This window comes from Panthera leo, chromosome B3 (assembly GCF_018350215.1).
Source record: "Panthera leo isolate Ple1 chromosome B3, P.leo_Ple1_pat1.1, whole genome shotgun sequence".
Lineage (NCBI taxonomy): Eukaryota > Metazoa > Chordata > Mammalia > Carnivora > Felidae > Panthera > Panthera leo.
In genome coordinates this window covers 1897264-1915561 of record NC_056684.1, presented here as the reverse complement: position 1 = coordinate 1915561, position 18298 = coordinate 1897264, and the positions used below count along the sequence as shown (strand labels likewise).

Sequence of the window (18298 nt, the reverse complement as noted above, 5' to 3'; positions counted from 1 at the left end):
GAGTGGGAGGCAGGAGCTGCCGCGGGCGCCGTCCGGGACCCAAATCCCTCATCGGCCCTTTCCCAGACCATGGGCTGGCGGGGGCCAGAGTGAGAGGGTCTCCCTCGGCCCGCCCAGACCATGCAGCGTCCTGCACGGCTCTCTCTCAGGGTTCCTTTTCCTTTCTTTTCCTTTCTTTCCCTTTCTTTCCCTTCCCCTCCCCTCCCCTCCCTTCCCCTCCCCTCCCTTCCCTTTCCTTTTCTGACTTTCCAGTAAATAATTCACTTTCTGTTTTGTCTGGGCCCTCCTCTTCCTTGTTCGAACAGCCATGTTTATGTGCAGAGCCCTGTGGCCTCCAGGCTAAGGTCCCCCCTGTCCTATAGGAGGTATCGGTGCGGGGCGGGGGAGGGGGGCACGCACAGGCTCGACAGCCATGCATCACGGCATCACGGCCTCGCCGAAAACCACGGGGGAGTCCCTGGAAGCGCGTGCACGTCCCCAGCGCACTGTCCACACCTGCTGTCCCCGGCCCCCGTAGGCGAGGTGGGCAGGCCGGTCGGCATCCGGAACCAGGCGGGCCGTCGTCCGCCCCAGCACCGCATAGCTCTGATCAAGGCCACGGCTTCGCCAGGCTGGAAGAGGGGGCCTCGGAATGGGCCTCCGAGCACCTGGAGGGAGGACCTGTCTTCTTGGTGGCATCGCTTGCCGCCGCCTCTGGTGACCGGGATCGTCCCACGGCCACAGATGGCAGCTGCCAGTCAAGGGCATCTTGCTGCCCAGGAGTGGGAAGACCTATCTGATGCCGAGGGTCCCGCTCCCGGGGCGCACGGCCTGAAGGGCCTAATCGGCACCCCATGGTGACTGCTGGACACCCCTGCCAGCCTCCTGGTGGCTCACACTGGCTTTATCCATAGCCTCTCTTCCATGGAGCCTGAAGTTCACTAGCCACCAGCTCCACAAAGCCACCTAGGGACGCCCAGAGCATTGAAATACACGAACTCTCAAGCCCTTCCCTGGAGATCTTGATTCCGTACGTCTGGCATGGGACCCGGGATTGCACCTTTGTAAAAATGCCCTTGGGGCTCCTGATCCACAGCCAGCAAAAGGGAGCCACCTGCAGCCCCCCAAGTCTGCGCCCAGAACCTCAAGGCTCACCAGGCTTAGATACTTGTGGCCGAGGGGCGCCTGGGGGGCTCAGTCGGTTGAGCGTCCGACTCTTGGTTTTGGCTCAGGTCATGATCTCATGGTTCGTGAGTTCAAGCCCCGTGCTGGGCTCCACGCTGAAGGTGTGGGGCCGGCTTGGGATTCTCTTTCTCCCTCTCTCTCTGCCCCTCCCCGACTTGCACGCACGCACGCTCTCTCTGTCTCTCTCTCCCTCTCAAAAAGAACTGAGCTGGTCTCCAGGCTGCTGCTTGTTGCCAAGCAGTGACCCCACTCGGCGGTCTGCTCAAGTCCAGCCAGGCCAGCGTCAGGAAGCTCACTGCCTGGAGCATAGTACGTGCTCACTAAATGTCACCTTGCCTGTTGGTTGTCGCCACGGTGCATGTGCCAACACCGCTGGTCTCAGAATCCATGCACACTGCCACTCCGAGAAGAGGAGTTTGGACACATCCCGTTTGCACATCGGTTCCATCGGCCCAGACGGCCAAGCACACGAACAGCAGCTCCAGAGGCCTGTGACCTACAACAGCGTCCCGGGTAGGGCGGGCTCTACACAGAGTCGCCTACCCCACAGTCAAGGCACAGCTAACCTGAAGTGAGGCGCTCCCTCACGCACTGCTGTTGGGAACGCGAAATGGCGCAGTGGCTTTGGGAAACCACAGAGTTACCATACGACCAAGCAATGCCACCCCCAGGGATGCGCGTGCCCAAGGGAAGCGAAAACATACCTCCGCAAACAGAAACCTACACGGGTGTTCACAGAAACACTATCCAGGACCGCCCAGAAGAGAAACGATCCAGAGGTGCATCCACAGAAGGGTGCATGAACAAAATGGCACACCCGTACCACGGAGTATTATTCAGCCATGAAAAAAGAAGAAAGCTTTGGCCCCCACTACATCATGGACGAAGCTGGAAGACGTGACGCTCCGGGAAAGAAGCCAGACGCCAAAGGCGGCTTTTTGTACGATACGACATCGCACGGAATGCACAGGTCACGCAACAAGTCCATGCAGACACAAAGCAGATTGGTGGCTGTCGGGGCCCCGGGGGAGGGAGAGGGTGCCTGCCGACTGGGGTTGACGACATGATCTGAGAATACAGAGTAGGGGCGATGACGGTTGCGTTCTGTCAATACGCTAACGAGCACGTTAAAGAATAGGTTTCACGGTATGCAAATTAAAGCTCAAGCTGTTAGGAAAAAAAACCCAAAACCCTGAGCCCTGTCACTTGCTCCCCATGGGCCGTCGGACAAGTTACTCAGCCGATATAAAAGGTAAAAGACCCTGAATCAGAGAGCGCCTATGAGTCACGTGGCACCTGCGAGCCCTCCATAAACCATCATTCCCATTATCGTCGTCAGTTATCATTATCTCACGCGTAATGGTCCCGAGCCGGGATCTGTCAACAGCACAGCCCAGGGAAGGACCATGGTTCTGTTTACCGGCACAGAGGGAGGGGTCGGTCGGAAGGTATGCACACGGCCTCACACCTACGAAGTAGCTGGTTCAAGATTCAGAGGTTCTCGTCTCCCTCCAACGTCTAGCATGCACTTACTCGTTCATTCATTCAACAGTCCAGCACTAAGCCAGGCGCTGGGAATATCGATAGTCAACAAATCAGCGGTGGTCCGCACCCTCTCGAAGTTGACCATCTACTGGGGCGTCAACGGGTACCAACTCGGGTCATAACCCAAGTGCGTCATTACAAGCGACATGACGAGTTATGTTACGTGAGAACGTGGGATGCCATGAGAGTGTGACAGGGGAAGTAAAGGCAGGCCGGACGGGGTGGGCAGGGAAAGCCTCAGGTATCCAGATTGCTGCAAGACGCGAGTGACGTGTCCAGGGCACGAGGGCAGAGAGCTCCTGGCTGGCGGAGTGACTGGGTGAGCGCTTGAGTGTGGGGCCCACGCCCACTGTGCGCGTGAGTGTACGAGCGTAGGGGAAGGTGTCCAGCCGGAAACTCCAGAAACTCGCCGGGACCGAAGCACACGGTTTGTACGGGGATACAGGCTGATGTGGGCGGGCAAGGAAGCACCTGTCCCTCGCCCCTCCAGGACAAATTTCGGGGCGGAGTGGGCGGGGCGGGGGGCACGCCCACGGAGGACGGAGTCACGCGGAGGTGCAACCTGACTGGGCGGGACAGGGTGTGTTGGCGAGCTCCCCCAGATCTGCATGGGGGAGGCAGGAGGGGGCGCGCCCTGGGCGCCCCAGCTGTCGGCTGCCTCTGCGTGAGGGTCCGGGATCCCAGCCTGCCGCGTCCCAATTTCCCGGGTCTAATCCAGCCACCTGGTGACTTGATCTGCCTCAGACAGGACTTTCCAGCTCCGTCATGGGCCGCCTGCCCCGTCCCAGGCCACGGCCAGGGTCACCATGGCACGGATGACGGCTGGAATGAGTCCTGGACCCACGAACCACAGCCCGTTCGTGGGAATGTCACACGCAAACACCTGTCTTTCCTGGACAGTGACCAGGGGACGAGGGAAGAGGAGGACACAGAAAACCAGAACAAAGGGGGGTGATGGTAAGAGTCCCCATTTTCCTTCTTACGAATCACTGTCTGGGTTTTTCTACACTGCCATGTAGCACAATATCTACCTGATGTTACCTCTTCAAACATTAGCTTCCTCCTCCCGTACGTGATTATCAAATCACTGACCACTACTGAAAGTTACTTAAGTTTATCCGTCTATTACTTCAAAGGCATTCCACAAATCGTATTTAGGGGCGCTCTAGACCAGCGGACTTGGAGGTTCTTCTGGCGCTTAAAGACGGACAAGTATCGGGCGTGTGGCCCGCCCCCCGGGGACAGCTGGGTCCGGGGCCACCTCTACTCCCGCCCAGACCTGCCCGGCCCCTCTTGGCTCGAGCTCCTCGGCCAGCCTCTCTGTGCTCCCGGACCATCTCCGTCATTCCAAGCTGCCCGCTGTCCCCAGGCACGCGTCCCGGGGGTGGTGGGCCCCGAAGTGGGTGGGGGCACAGGAAGTGAGGGACAGCCCCACGCAGGGAGCAGCTGGTCGGGTCCGACCGGCTTACGGGGCCAGGAGTGAAATGAGCAGACGTGCCTCAGCCCTGAGTCATCCAGGGGGAGGGGGGGTGGCTGTCGGGATCACGCCCCCAACCGCAGAGGCAGCGGCCACCCAGAAAGGCCAGAGAGGACGGGGAGGGCAGAGCGGTCACCTGGCTGGCTGTGCAGGAGGGTCCACAGCTGTTCCCGCCCCCTCCTGCCCCTCCGTCCTGGCATTCGGCTTATTTTGACAGCCCCTGCTTCTGGCCGGAGCTTGGCCGGCTCTCTTCTCCGGGATACACAGAGCTGTCAGGCAAGGGGCGCAGGCAGCTGCGGGAAGGGGCAGACAGCGGTGGGGGCACCCGGCAGGAAGCCCACGCCTACTGACCAGCTGCTCCGGGGCTGGCCGTGAGCGCCAGGGAGGCCACTCCGGGCCACGGGGACCCGCGTGAGTGGTTGGGGGCGGGGAGCCTGGGCGTCCTGCCTTCCTGCAAGGTGGGTGTGCGTGGCCAGTCTCCCCAAGGGCACGCCCCGTGGAGAGTCAGCGACCTGGGACCGAGGAGAAGCCAGACAAACACCGGGCTGTGTTCTCGCCTGCTCTGTCCCCAGTTCACCGCGAAGCCTTGGGCAATGGCCCCTCGCTGCCTCAGTTTCCCCATCTGAAAAACTAAGGAGAGGTCTCCTACCTTCCCAGGTGCCGCACCACCATGACCCCAGTTAACTCCTTAGTGAGTGGCCGCCTCGCTCCTGCCCCCAGGCCGCACCGCTGGCTGAGAGCGCACCCAAGGGGAGGGTTTCCACGGGGTCCGCCTGTACTCGCACCCAGAGCCGGCGTCCCACCCACCCAGCTGCCTCGAGCCAGGAGAGTGTGTGCGGTGGAACAGGACCCACGCGAGGGTGGATGCTCTCGACCGGTAAATCCGAAGTGCCAGCCACATCGGAGACGCCCGGTAAATGGCGTCTGAACGGGCCCACGCGCAAACGGGTGGGAAGCGGGCCCTGGGGTCGGACTGGCCTGGGACCACTCAGTTACCTAACTCTTCTGACTTCTGACAGATTCACCTGCACAGTGGGGACGCTGCGGCCCCTACGCTCACAGGGCCGTCGTGACACTCAGTAAGGACGTTTCACGCGTGGCGGGCACACGGTAGGCTCGCGGTTCTCGCTCACGGGACAGCTCCACCCAATGCCCGGCCAACGTCTCCAAGGTCGTTTCGCGCAGTCTAACTTGCCTCTCGTCGCCAGCGAGGCTTCTCGGTGCTCACTCCCAGCTCGTGGCGTCCACCCCATCGCCCACACGGGACCTGGGGGCTCCTCCTGGCCCCTCCCAGTCCCGCATCCCTGACAGTTCTTCCCGCCCTCGCCCTGCAGTTCTCGTGGGTCCACGGGTTCCTGTCTCCACACCCCCGGCCTCTCTCAGGCCTCACCCCGGGCTCACCTGCCCCGCCCCCCCCCCCCCCCCAGCACCACAGGCTTCCCTTCACCCCTACCCCTGGCCGCTATCTGCCACCCTCGCCAGCCGTCAGCACCTCGAGAGCGCAGAGCGAGCCTTGCTGCTCGGTCAATGTTTGCTGACTGATGAATCAGCGAACGCAGGAGACCAGAGTAAAGGTCCTGGTAGCAGGAGGGAGGCCGAGTAGAAGGACAGGGCGTGAGAGGCCCATGGAATGGTTTTGTTAAAAGGGAAACACAAATGCATCTTTAAAGCAGGTACGGATGGAGCCCAGCTCGCTTCTGTTCCAAGCGGGTGCTGCTAAGTTGGCTGTTGAGACCCTGGCATGACATCTTCTGTGAGAAATGCAAATCAAGAGGAGTCGGGGGGCGCCTGGGGGGCTCAGTCGGCCGAGCGTCCGGCCTCAGCTCGGGTCGTGATCTCGCGGTCCGTGGGTCCGAGCCCCGCGTCGGGCTCTGGGCTGACAGCTCGGAGCCTGGAGCTGCTTCGGATTCTGGGTCTCCCTCTCTCTCTCTCTCTACCCCTCTTCGCTCAGGGTCTATCTCTTTCTCTCCAAAATAAATGAACATTAAAAAAAAAAAAAAGTGAATCAGGGCTCAGTGAGAGCTATTGATTAGCTGTACTCTACACCAGGTACTGTGTCACTAGGCAGCCCAGGATTTAATCTCCTCCGGGAAGGAACGGCTGTCCCCGTTTTACAGATGAGGACAGTCTTGGGAAGACTGCCGAGCTGTCTCAAGGTCATGTAGCTCCTGAGGGAGGGAGCTGTGAGTTGAGCCAAGGTCTGTCCGATCCTAAGGCTTGTGTTTAATTCCCACCAATATGGTCAGCTGCTCTGATTGGCCAGCCACCAGCCTCCCTGCCCAACACTGGCCAGAACCTTCCAGAAAGAGGGCTCTGGTGATCCCCCAGGGCCTGTGAGGGAGCAAGCGGAGGATGGGGAAGGGAAGGGGCGGGGAAGGGCAGACCTCCCGAGCTCAAAGAGCAGAGTAAGGCCAGGCCAGGTGCAGGGGGACAGACGTGCCTGAGAGAGAAATGGGGTCCGGTTCTGGAAATCAGACCCGCTCCTCCTGCCGGTACATCCGTGCCAAGGTGGTAGATGAGAAGCAAGGGGACGAGAGGCGGTTCCTGCCCTTTTTGGGGAACAGGAGGAGGGTCATGCCCTTCTTGCCTGTGAACGTCGGGGCCCCTCCTGGAACCTTCTTTCCACCCCACTCCACCCCACCACTGGCACGGGGGCCCTTTGCTTGGGGGTCGCTCGGATTCTGAAGGCCGAGAGCAGAGGTTGCAAATCTGCAGCCTAGAAACCACGTCTGGCCTACAAAGCAGTTTTAAGTATTTCAAAAGTTGAGAAATTTCCCACGAATATCTGGGATTCCAGCGTCACTGGAAAATCGTCTACCCTCCCCCTGCCCCCCCCCGGCCAGGTCACAATTCCCACATGGCACCCGTCAGCTGAGACGCGGCTGCCCCTTGCGCTGGGTGCCGTCTCCCCGGGGCAGGAGGAGAAGGAAGGGGACTCTTAAGTCCCCCCCCCCCCCCCCGGCCCCCGGTCCCGGCCCCACGCTCTGGGAGAGCTGCCGGAATGTTTCCAGAAGCTGTCTTCCTCCCCTCGTGGCCGGCAAGGACAGAGAGCTGCTTTGTCAGCGTGGTGGCCACACAGCGGGGACCCGGGCGGACTCACGCCTGCCTGGCTCTTGACCACCAGACTCAGTCCCCTCCGGGAAGCCTGCTGCTGTTTCTGATGTAACATGAAACACCTCTGGCTTCCCGGCCTGGCCCCCCAGGGCTCCCTCTCCGGCCCCCACACCGCGGCCTGGCCCGGCCCGGGGCACCTGGGCAAACAGGGCCCGGCCGCCTCCTGCGCCCCCGCCGGCGCCCCCAACAATCCCAGCAGTGTGGCCCGCGCGGCTCCCCGATGCTGCGGCCTGTTCACCCCCCTCCCCCCGCCCCTGCCCAGGGCACGTTGCCGGAGGCAGGCCATGTCAGAACCACCTGGCAATCCTTCATTCCAGCTTCAATCCTTCATTCCAGCTTCTGGGAGCTTCCAGAAAACTCAGTTATTTGAAACAGACTGCCCTGCCGCGGTCCCGGAGGCGGCCTGGGGAGGACGCGGACGTCGGGCCGGGCAGCGTCCGGCCCGGACCCCGGCGCCCCCAGCTCTGCAGCCCCTGCGAGGCACCCTCCCGACCCCCCGACTCAGTGGAGCGTAAGCGGATGGGCCGTCTCCGCTCCTACGCGGCCGCCCTGCCCTCCCCTCGGTCACATTCCCAGAGCCCACGCGGGCGCCCTTCTGGGCCCCTCGGGAACGTCCGTCACTGAGGCCCTCTGGGAGCCGGCCTCTGAGCTTGGGATGCCCCTCTCCACCGTCCACCTTCTACCAGAATTGGGTGTTTACGATCTCCTCTTCCCCGATGGCCTGGGGGGGCCCCTGGAAGGAGGAGAGAGATTCACGACTCGGATGGACCCCGCCCTTCCCGGCTGTGTGAACCCGGGCCCCGTCGCTTCCCTCCTTTTGCGGCTCTGTTTCCTGAGCCGTAGGATAGTGCTCACGGCGTGACCCCGGCAGGGTAACAGTGAGGACCCGGGAGGCAAAGGCACCAGGCCCAGGACCCACATCACCCAGCCCCTGCCTACGGCAGACCGTCTGGGGCGAGGCCAGCCGAGCAGAAAGCTGGGGCTGCCTCCGCACAGAGACTCGACTCGCTGGGCCAGCAGGAGGGGGCAGGGTGGCAGCCACGCCCGGATCCGGCTGGAGAGACCGCGGTCTGCACGGGGCAAGTGTTCTGGGTGCCAGGTGGACCCCGGGGCAGTGGGGTCCCGCCGACAGCCCTGCGTCTGGACCGCGAGCTCAGCTGGGGCGACTTCGCTCCCGCCCGCCGGCATCTTGAGTGAAACGAACCGGACGCTGAAACGAGGTCCCAAAATAAATGCAAGAATGCTTGGTTTAGATGCTCTGAAATATCTAGGCATTTCCTCCCGGTGGAAGGCAGATGGGGAAGGAGAAAAACGTGATCGGAAAGTATCTGGCACGAGAGTCGCGGGAAGCCAGTGGCGGGTGCAGCGGCCCCCACCGTGACGGGAGCGCTGGCCTGCGATCCGGGTTCTGGCTGCGTGACCCCCGGCAACGCTTAGCGTCCTTGGCTCCGGCCGCCTCCCAGGGGCACCGCGAGGCTGGTGTCCGCGAGGTGTTCCGTCCCAGGCTGCTGTGCTGTGGGTCTTGCCATTCTCAACGCCTCTTCCGCAGCCGCCCGGGGGACCCCTGTTTACCTGATTCTGCACCGTACGACTCGCCGTCTACACCCCTCCCGCCCCTCTCCGTGCGTTCCATCTGCACATCCGTCCGTCTGCCTGTCGCGTTCGGAATCTGGTGAAGCCATACTCTCCCCCGGGCCACGGCATCCCGTTAGTCTGGCTTGTTATAAAAATACTACTTAGAACTTTCTACTGCCATGGTCATGGCAACAGCCCTTTGCTGAAAACCCTGTTGGCTGGAAAATGAAAATCTGGGCATGGAAGCCGACACCAGACCGGATTTCTCTGCCTAACACGGCGGGGAGGCCTTTGGGTTTGACGGGGAGACGGGAAGGAGCGTGGCTGGGAGAATATCTGGGGGAGGGGGAAGGAAAGAGAGAGGGTCTGGCAGGGCTGGCGCACGGACACGTTTGAGGACGGTTTTTGCGCTATTTTTTTATGGACTGTGCCATCAAATCTCCCTTCAGAAAGCTGCCAGAAAATTCTGCCACGTTCGCTCATGCTCTTGGTGGACGTGGACGAAAAAGGGACAGAATCTACGAGATGGCGAGACGTGGACGAAAAAGGGACAGAATCTGCGAGATGGCGAGACGTGGACGAAAAAGGGACAGAATCTGCGAGATGGCGAGCGGTTGTCAGAGGCAACTGTTTTTGAAGTCGCTGCCTCAATTTCCCCCGGAGAAAGGCCTTTCCCTGCTCCCCACCTGGAACACGGAGCACGGCCTGGGCTCCCCACCACCGACACCAGCCCCCAAAAGAGGCCCTTGCTCTCTCAGAGAAGCAGAAGTTGAAGCCGAGCAAAGCTCAGCGTATTTAACCCTTCGGTTTGGGAGACAGAAGCTGTCGGGCGCTGTGGGGCCAGGAAAATACACCGGCAGCGGAGAGAGCGGAGACATTTTCCAAGCTCTTTTTGGTTGAAAAAGAAAAATAGAGAAACGCTTAATACAAAAAATCACTTCCCCCCTCCCCTCTAAATATATCAAGCCCGAGCCTCTTTTTACGAGCAAACCAAGTTACACGTGACCTGTTTTGACGTTTCCCAAGCAACAAAGGGAGTTAACATTTTAAAAGGACACTTAAAAAAAATGTAGATATTTCCATTTTCGCCTAAATTTATTATTATTATTATTTATTTATGTATTTATCTTAAAACAGCTCCATAGTTCTAGATGGGGCAAGGCTCTGATCTGTCTAGACAAGCCGTGGCCAACAGGGAGGCAGAGAAGAAGAGACGGTGACACGAGAAAGATCGTGACGGGTGTAGCACACGTCTCAAGGTCCCTGAGGAAGGATGGGAGACCCTAAAGAGATCCAGGGTGTCCACAGTCCTGGAGACACCGGTGAGCATACGCTTCATGGACGTCTCCAATCTATAAACAATAAAATAATATCATCTGTTCCCAGGCCGTGTAGACACCTTGCAGATTCAGACCACCCGAAGACAGGCTGGTGGATTTCACATGCTTGAGACAAACCGGACGCATCTAAGGGCCAGAGAAGCACGGACCGGCTGCCCCTGGAGGGTGAGGTGGCCGCGAAGGGCACTGACTATCACTCGGGCGCGGGACATTATGATGTCACGACTGAGCAAGTAGCGATCGAGCTCCCACCCCGTCTGTGTGTGGGCGAGGCTCCGGTGGAGGCAGCGACCCCCTTCTCTGCCTAGAAATTCCTGCCTGTTCTTCGAGGCTCTGCACGGGTGCTCCACGAAGACTTCCCCGACGCTGCCCACCCCGGTCCAGCGGTCACTGTGGCTCTTCTGTGCCCACCGTATCACCAGGCGTGCCCCAGGGACTAGGGTCGTCTTTGTGTCTTTATGAGCCCTTGGAGGGCAGCGTGTCTGTAGTCCGGGAGCCCAGCACGGGGCTGGCATCTAGGAGGACCTCAGGATGGGACTGGTGAATGAATGAATGAATGAATGAATGGGTGAATGTTGGCCAACATGGACCCACCCCATGCTCTACTGGAGGGGGCCGGCTGGAACATTACCAGAAAAAAAAGGATGGATGGTGTGACAAGAACATGGAGGGACCCAGAGGAAAATGTGATGCGTCCCCCAAAAGCTGCAGGTGCTCAAGGAATTGCTTGGTCTGGGCCCTACTTATGGATAGAATTTTACTAGGGAGTCACCTGTGGCAGGGACATTCCAGGCAGAGGGACAGCAGGAGGGAAGGCATGGCGACTCGGGGTGACTTAGGGTAGCTTCACAAGAGCACAGGAAGAGACTTAGTTGGGGAAGGGAGGGCCGGGGCAGGGGTGGAGCTGAATTGCTAACCCCACTGAATGCCTGGTCAGCAAAGCTTGCTACACCTGTCTCTCTCTCTCAGCCCCTCCTCTGCTCACAATCTCTCTCTCTCTCTCTTCCTCTCTCAGCCCCTCCCCTTCGGACGATCTCTCTCTCTCTCTCTCTCTCTCCAATAAAGATTCAAAACATTTTTTGGTCCAAGACATATAATCTTCGAAAATGGAAACAGATCCCTATTTTGAAAAATAACACTTCATGACCGTAAGAAGACACACACACACACACACACACACACACACACACACACACACACACACACGGTTTATTTTAAACTGATGCTTCAGAAACCCGTAGGGTCTGACACGGTAACTTACGGGCAGCGTAGATCAAAGAGTGAATTACTCATGACCATGACTGTAATAATATAACTTCACGCCCGTGGAAATCGTTGCTAAAAACGGGAAGGGCAAGGTTTCTGAACCCGGTTTTGCCAAACAGAAGCAGGCCCCCTGGCCGAGCTCACGGCACACGGTATATGCCAGGCATGTGCACCCGCCTCGGCAAACACATTCCTGGCCTTCGGGCCAGAGCAGGTGACGCTCGAAACAGGAGCCGTGTGGACGGCCACGGATGGGAAGTGTTGGCGACAGGTTCTTTCTATCCCTGTCTGGCCCTCGCCGTCACCCCACTTCCAAATCCACCTTTCCGAGGGGCCGGGAGAGGCGGGGGAAGGAATGTGGCCCCCCCCACGCTTCACAGAGCCCCGTGGCCACAGCTGCACCTGAGCCCCTCCGACAGGAGGGACGACAGGCCGCAACCCGGGGTCGGCCCGGGGCCACCCGGCCCCCACCGTCATGCGTTCCTACCGCGGAGCCCTCTTGCGTCCAGAGCTGCGGGTCTCTGTAAAGAGACAGAGAACCAGGGGGCTCGGGGAGCCCAGACACCCCCGCTGGGCTTCGGAGTCGCGGGTGTTCTCCACCCTGGTCTCCACCTGGGCCCCCGGCTCAGAGAGGCCCGTCTCTGCCTCCCGCTGCCTGCCGCTCGGCCCTGGAGGAGGCACACGCTGTCCGGGCCACCGCTGCCTCGCCCCCGAGATCCTGAGTCCACACACCCCACGGGCCTGCCACCCCCACCCCACCCCCCCCCCAGCCAAGCCCGAACCCAGGCCCCTGTGCCTCGCAGGACAGCGGGGGCTGGAGCGCTGGGAAACGGCACGGCCCGCCGGGCCCGCCACGCTTCATTCCGCGCCACCTGGGGACAGTTCCCAAAGGGCGGCCTCGCAGGCTTTCTGTCCCCTCCTGCCCCCCGCTGCCCCGTTCTGTCCTCTCCTGTCCCCCGCTGCCCCCGTTCTGTCCCCTCCTGCCCCCTGCTGCCCCCGTTCTGTCCCCCGCTGCCCCCGTTCTGTCCCCTCCTGCCCCCCGCTGCCCCCGTTCTGTCCCCTGCTGCCCCCGTTCTGTCCCCTCCTGCCCCCCGCTGCCCCCGTTCTGTCCCCTCCTGCCCCCGTTCTGTCCCCTCCTGCCCCCCGCTGCCCCCGTTCTGTCCCCTCCTGCCCCCCGCTGCCCCCCATTCTGTCCCCTCCTGCCCCCCGCTGCCCCCGTTCTGTCCCCTCCTGCCCCCCGCTGCCCCCGTTCTGTCCCCTCCTGCCCTCCGCTGCCCCCTGTTCTGTCCTCTCCTGCCCCCCACTGCCCCCGTTCTGTCCCCTCCTGCCCCCCGCTGCCCCCCGTTCTGTCCTCTCCTGTCCCCCGCTGCCCCCGTTCTGTCCTCTCCTGCCCCCCGCTGCCCCCCGTTCTGTCCTCTCCTGTCCCCCGCTGCCCCCTGTTCTGTCCTCTCCTGTCCCCCGCTGCCCCCGTTCTGTCCTCTCCTGCCCCCCACTGCCCCCGTTCTGTCCCCTCCTGCCCCCCCACTGTCCCCGTTCTGGCCCCTCCTGCCCCCCACTGCCCCCGTTCTGTCCCCTCCTGCCCCCCCACTGTCCCCGTTCTGGCCCCTCCTGCCCCCCACTGCCCCCGTTCTGTCCCCTCCTGCCCCCCCACTGTCCCCGTTCTGTCCTCTCCTGCCCCCCACTGCCCCCGTTCTGTCCCCTCCTGCCCCCCGCTGCCCCCGTTCTGTCCCCTCCTGCCCCCCCACTGTCCCCGTTCTGGCCCCTCCTGCCCCCCGCTGCCCCCGTTCTGTCCCCCGCTGCCCCCGTGCTCCTTCTGAACCTCTCCGCACGCCCTCCTCGAGCTCCATCGTGTCCTTCACGACCTTGCCTGAAGCTGCAACCCTCACACAAGGCTCCTTCCTCCTCCTCCCGGGCCAAACACACAGAGCCCTCCCCAGGCCAGCCGCTCCCCACATCTCCCATTCGCCTGGGCTGGGAGCCGGGGGGCCGCCGTCCCCTAGACCAGGGGTCCTCAAACCTCACCCTGCGTCATCTCCGCGACCCCCGTGTTGTAACTGCTTCTGGATGGACTTCCGCCTAGACACGAACGCCGGGAGGGGCCAGGTCTGGGTCCACCTCGTGGCTAGTGCCCCATTCTACAGAAGGGGAAACTGAGCCTCAGGGAGGCCTACAGACACGCCCAGCCACACCGCCGGCAGGCAGCGGAACCAGGGCGGGAGCCACGTCACCCACCGCCACACAGCTCGCCGTCCCGTGACATCGCCCAGCCCAGAGGGTCCCAGTTACGTGACGGCCCAAACGTAAAGGCGATTTTGTTGCCAGTCAACGCAGCTTCCAAAGGGCTCACGGGAGGGAAGAAATCAAATGCAGGGACTCTCCTGCGAGAAACGGAAGGCACTCGTCCCCGGGGCGCCTGGCGGGCTCCCTCGGTAGAGCGTGAGGCTCTCGATCTCCGGGTCGTGAGTTCGAGCCCCGCGGGCGTTGGGTGTAGAGAGGACTAAACATAAAATAAAATAAAGATATCCATCCCTAAGGCCACTCTGCAGCACCCCGTCCCTGCCCACACCGCCCTGGGTGGGAGGGAGGGCACAGTGACTGGCCCCAGCAGGTTCCAGGGCCCCCAGGACTGGCCTTAGCCACCGGCAGAACGGGGAGTCAGAGAAATCACAGCTCCAGAGCCAGAGGGACACCTCTGGGACGTCCTCATCAGGACGTCCTCTTACTCCCTCCTGGGCTCAGTCTGACAAAAAGCCTGAAAAGCCCCAGGTACAGGCACAACCGTGCGTTATGGGCTGGCGCTGGCCAGCGGGCGCAGTAACGGCTGCAGAAAGCCGGGCTGCGATCTGTTACCGACAGATGGGTGTGAAGGAAACTGAGTCACCGAGTGTTGGATGAATGACAAACAGGAGTGGTGACCAACGCGAGCCACAGGCGGCCGTTAGAGTGAGCGGCCGCCAGCCCAGACCAGGACCCCGGGCCCACGCAGGGCTGTGACGCAACGGGTCTGCTGTGCAGAAGCAGCCAGAACCTCCGGAGCCTGGGTACCCACGGGGAGGACGCGTGCGATCGCACACGCGTGTGCACGCACACACCCCGCCCTTCTGCTGTGCCGTGCAGCTCCCCCAAAGACCATGCCAGGGGAGACCCCTCCGGAGACCCCCCTGTAATTACGGGACCTGTGGCACAGGAGGTGAAGAGTCATCCCACAGCTACTTCTGCTTTTCTGAGCGGGTCTCATTCTACTAGGCTTTGCTCCAGAACACCCCACGCGCGAAATCCATAAATAGGCGACGGAGACGATGTTCCCATTTCCGGAGAAACGTTCACCCCCACGAGAGGACAGTCACGCTACAGGTGGCTGGTCACAGGAGTCCATTAAAGGGCAAGCAAGGTCCAGGGTCCGACACACGCCGTTCGTATCAAGCGCAGTGATCAAATTATTCAAATCGTTTACAGCCTTGCTTAGTCTGGACAATTCGATAGTTGGACCAGACCTCTTCCTTCCGGATTCCGGTACTTGGTGTTCTGAAGAAGTCTTGGGGCAAACCGACGTGCTTTCCTTTGCATGACATTCTTTTTTTTTTTTTTTTTTTTTTTTTAATGTGTTTTTGCAGATTTTTCAACGTTTTTTATTTATTTTTGGGACAGAGAGAGACAGAGCATGAACGGGGGAGGGGCAGAGAGAGAGGGAGACACAGAATCGGAAACAGGCTCCAGGCTCCGAGCCATCAGCCCAGAGCCTGACGCGGGGCTCAAACTCACAGACCGCGAGATCGTGACCTGGCTGAAGTCGGACGCTTAACCGACTGCGCCACCCAGGCGCCCCTTTTTTTTTTTAATGTTTATTTATTTTTGAGAGACAGAGGCAGAGCGCGAACAGGGGAGAGGCAGAGAGAGAGAGGGAGACACAGAATCCGAAGCAGGTTCCGGGCTCCCAGCTGTCAGCACAGAGCCCGACGCGGGGCTCGAACCCACGGACCGTGAGATCACGACCTGAGCCGAAGTCGGACATGTAACCGACTGAGCCACCCCGGCACCGCGTGAAATTCTTTTTCAAAAAAATCCTCAGGAAATGCCTGTTTCCTGTGCACCTGACAAACAGCATCCCATCGGGGCCTATCTATTCGCGATTCTGACAGATTTATATCTCTCTATATATATTCCATCTAGTTGCAGATCTCTGTTGCAGCCTTCTGGAGACGGGGAAGAAGGGAAGGGGACGATTCAGATTTATTGTGGGAATGCCACACGGTAAACGGACAGCAAATTAACTTGCCAGCTGAGAGGTTCAGCCGTGCCGGGGGGGACGGAGGCAGAGTTCCCACGAGCCTCCCCTCCGCCGTGTCCTGCCAGAATTCCTCCAAGTCTCAGCTCCCATCATGCTACGTTTGACTATCTCCGTGGCATTTTTCTGGGGACTGTTTTTTTGAAGTTCTCGGATCACGGTCTTTGGGCTGAAACTTGTCTGGCTGTAGTGTGGTCTGTGTTTATAGGCCCGGGTTTTTTTTCTTCCACCTCGCGCCCGTGGTGATGGCCACGTTCTCTGTGTCTCCGCCTCTCTCCCTCTCTCTCCCTCTCCCTCTCTCTCTCTCTCCCTCTCTCTCTCTCTCTCTCTCTCTCACCCCAGCTACAGAGAATTGAGCTCATCACTGCCTCAGGTCAGGGGACAGCATCACCACTGGGGCGGCCCGGTGATGGTATCACTTTCACCATCAAGTGTGAGGGGACATTCGCGGTAGTCGCGGGTCACACTCAAGTGTCCCTCTGCTAAAAAAGGCAGCATCCAGGCCCACTCAGGATGACGCAGCCCCAGAGAGAGGCCGAGTGCCCCACCGGTAAGTGGCCAGCAAATGCGTTCTGTGGATGATGCCAACGTGCAGCATCTGGAGAAAACGTACTATCCTGTAAAACCCACGGTCTTGCAGGCAGGAACAGACGTTCTTTAAAATTCCCTTCCTGTGCCCGCGGCAGCCCGACTCCCAGAAGGCACCGGGGCCACTACAGGTGAATGACGGCGGTGGGCAGGTGCCCTGGGGACAAGGAAGGACGGTGAGGCTCCCACGCAGTGGCTCACACAGTTGCAGGAGGGAGCCTGGAAGGCGGGTCTGTGCGCGTCGTGCACGCGGGAGGAAGGCCGGGCGGCGGTCTTTCCTTTCGTCGCGGAAGGTTCCAGCTGCCGGGACCCTGAGGGGCCCACACGTACGTCAGGCAGCCTGCCGTGGTCGGGACGGCGGGAGAGCGGCTTCGTGGGTGGGGGGCCGCCCGCAGGCCCCTAACTGGGGAAAAGGGAAGCGTCCTGAAAGCCCAGGGGTCTCCCGTCCGTCCTGCCACACCGCCTCCGACCCGGAGGGCCCAGGAGGCCGGTGGCTTGGCTCCAGATGAGCTGACCGATGGAGACTTGGATTGTCTCGTTCCCGTTCTCTTCGCAGAGGCTGACGAGAAGGCGCACCGGCCCCGCTGGCTTGTCCGAACCCCGGCCATTTGTGCTGAGGCTTGGCTGGCTCTCAATACTTGGGGCTGAAATAGCGGGTCAGACAGAGGCCGTCCCGGCCCAGCCCTGTCCTGGAAATTCTTATGAACGTGTCCAAGAATAAGAGGAGAAAATAATGCGTGCTCCGCGGAGGGTGGGGGGGAGGCTGGGGCCTCGGGGTGAGGCTTTTCACGCATTCAGCCCGGTAGTTCCCGGCGTGTGTCGTCACTCACACCGGTCACCCCCGCCCCCCCCCCCCGAGCCTCGGTTCCCTCGATGCCGCCACAGGTTTGTTGTGAGCGTTAGCCAACGAGACCACACACGCGCGCACAGATGCACACACGTGTGCGCACGGGTCCACACTCGTGCACACGCACGGCACAGGGACACGGCGCCCCCCTGGCACGCGGGAGGCACTCCGGAACTGTCTTCATGGCTACGTGGGGACCCCGAGGCCGCCGAAACCTGTACCGCGGGTTTGCGACCACGGCCCGTAAGAGGAGCTACGTGGGTGATGTGGGGGTGCTGCTTCCCCCTCCTGCCTCCTCCTCTGGCTGGTGGGGAAAACACACAAACCCTAATGGAGCTCAAAGGATCCACTTTACTCAGGCTCTCTGGTAACAGCTAGTTGGAGAATGCTCTAGAACGTCATTCATCCCAACTCGAAGTGATGAAACCTGGGCCTACAGGTAGGACCGACCTTCTTCTACTGGCCCAGGGAGGTCACTTTTCACCTTTCGAGCCGGAGAAAGCGGGCTGACCGGATCTACGCCCTAATGGTCTGCTTCCCACACAGGAAGGGGGCACGTGAGGTCCCGCCTTCCCCCAGAAGAAGGGAAGGTCAAAGGCAGTGAGTCCGTCCCACGTAGAAATGGTCTGTCAAGGTCTCGGTGAACCACAAGCCAGGAGGACGAGGCAGGATGGGGGGGGCCTGCCAGTCTAGGTGAGGCGGCTGACGTCGGAACAGGGTGGCGGGGGTGGGGGGAGGCTGGTGCAGATAGCCCCCCTACCCCCCACGGAAACAGAGGCCAGAAGTTCCCCGCGGTGCCAGGTCGCGGAGCGGTGGCTGGGGACGCAAAAGCTCCAGCGCCCGCGGGGAGGGAGGCTGCGGGTCTGTCTGCAGCAGAGGATGCTGGGGGATGTCCGCTCGGGTCCCAGGAGGAGACCTGAGGACTGCAGGAATGCCAGCTGAGACTCTGACAGGGGCGACTCACCCGGTGGCAGTTCCAACCGCGAGCCTAGAAGGTGAGAGCCTGAGGCGCGGACAAGAGAAGGCCGGGTGCCTGCAGAGGCCAGGGGTGGGGGAACCGACAGCAGAGGAAGAAGGTTCCGGCGGGGGGGGCGGTG

The 18298-nt window shown here is 61.1% G+C and overlaps 1 protein-coding gene across 1 annotated transcript in view; it reads right to left on the bottom strand.

Moving 5' to 3' along the window:
• Window positions 1-3472: 3472 nt before the first annotated feature.
• Window positions 3473-18298, bottom strand: part of LOC122221394 (collagen alpha-1(I) chain-like) — a 53892-nt gene continuing 39066 nt past the window's right edge. The window contains exons 13-17 of the mRNA XM_042940681.1: window positions 17962-18189; window positions 16870-16998; window positions 16556-16665; window positions 6664-6867; window positions 3473-3601 (exon numbers count right to left, since the gene is read on the bottom strand). Coding sequence (XP_042796615.1) covers window positions 3473-3601; window positions 6664-6867; window positions 16556-16665; window positions 16870-16998; window positions 17962-18189 — 800 coding nt within the window. The remainder of the gene's footprint in view (window positions 3602-6663; window positions 6868-16555; window positions 16666-16869; window positions 16999-17961; window positions 18190-18298) is intronic.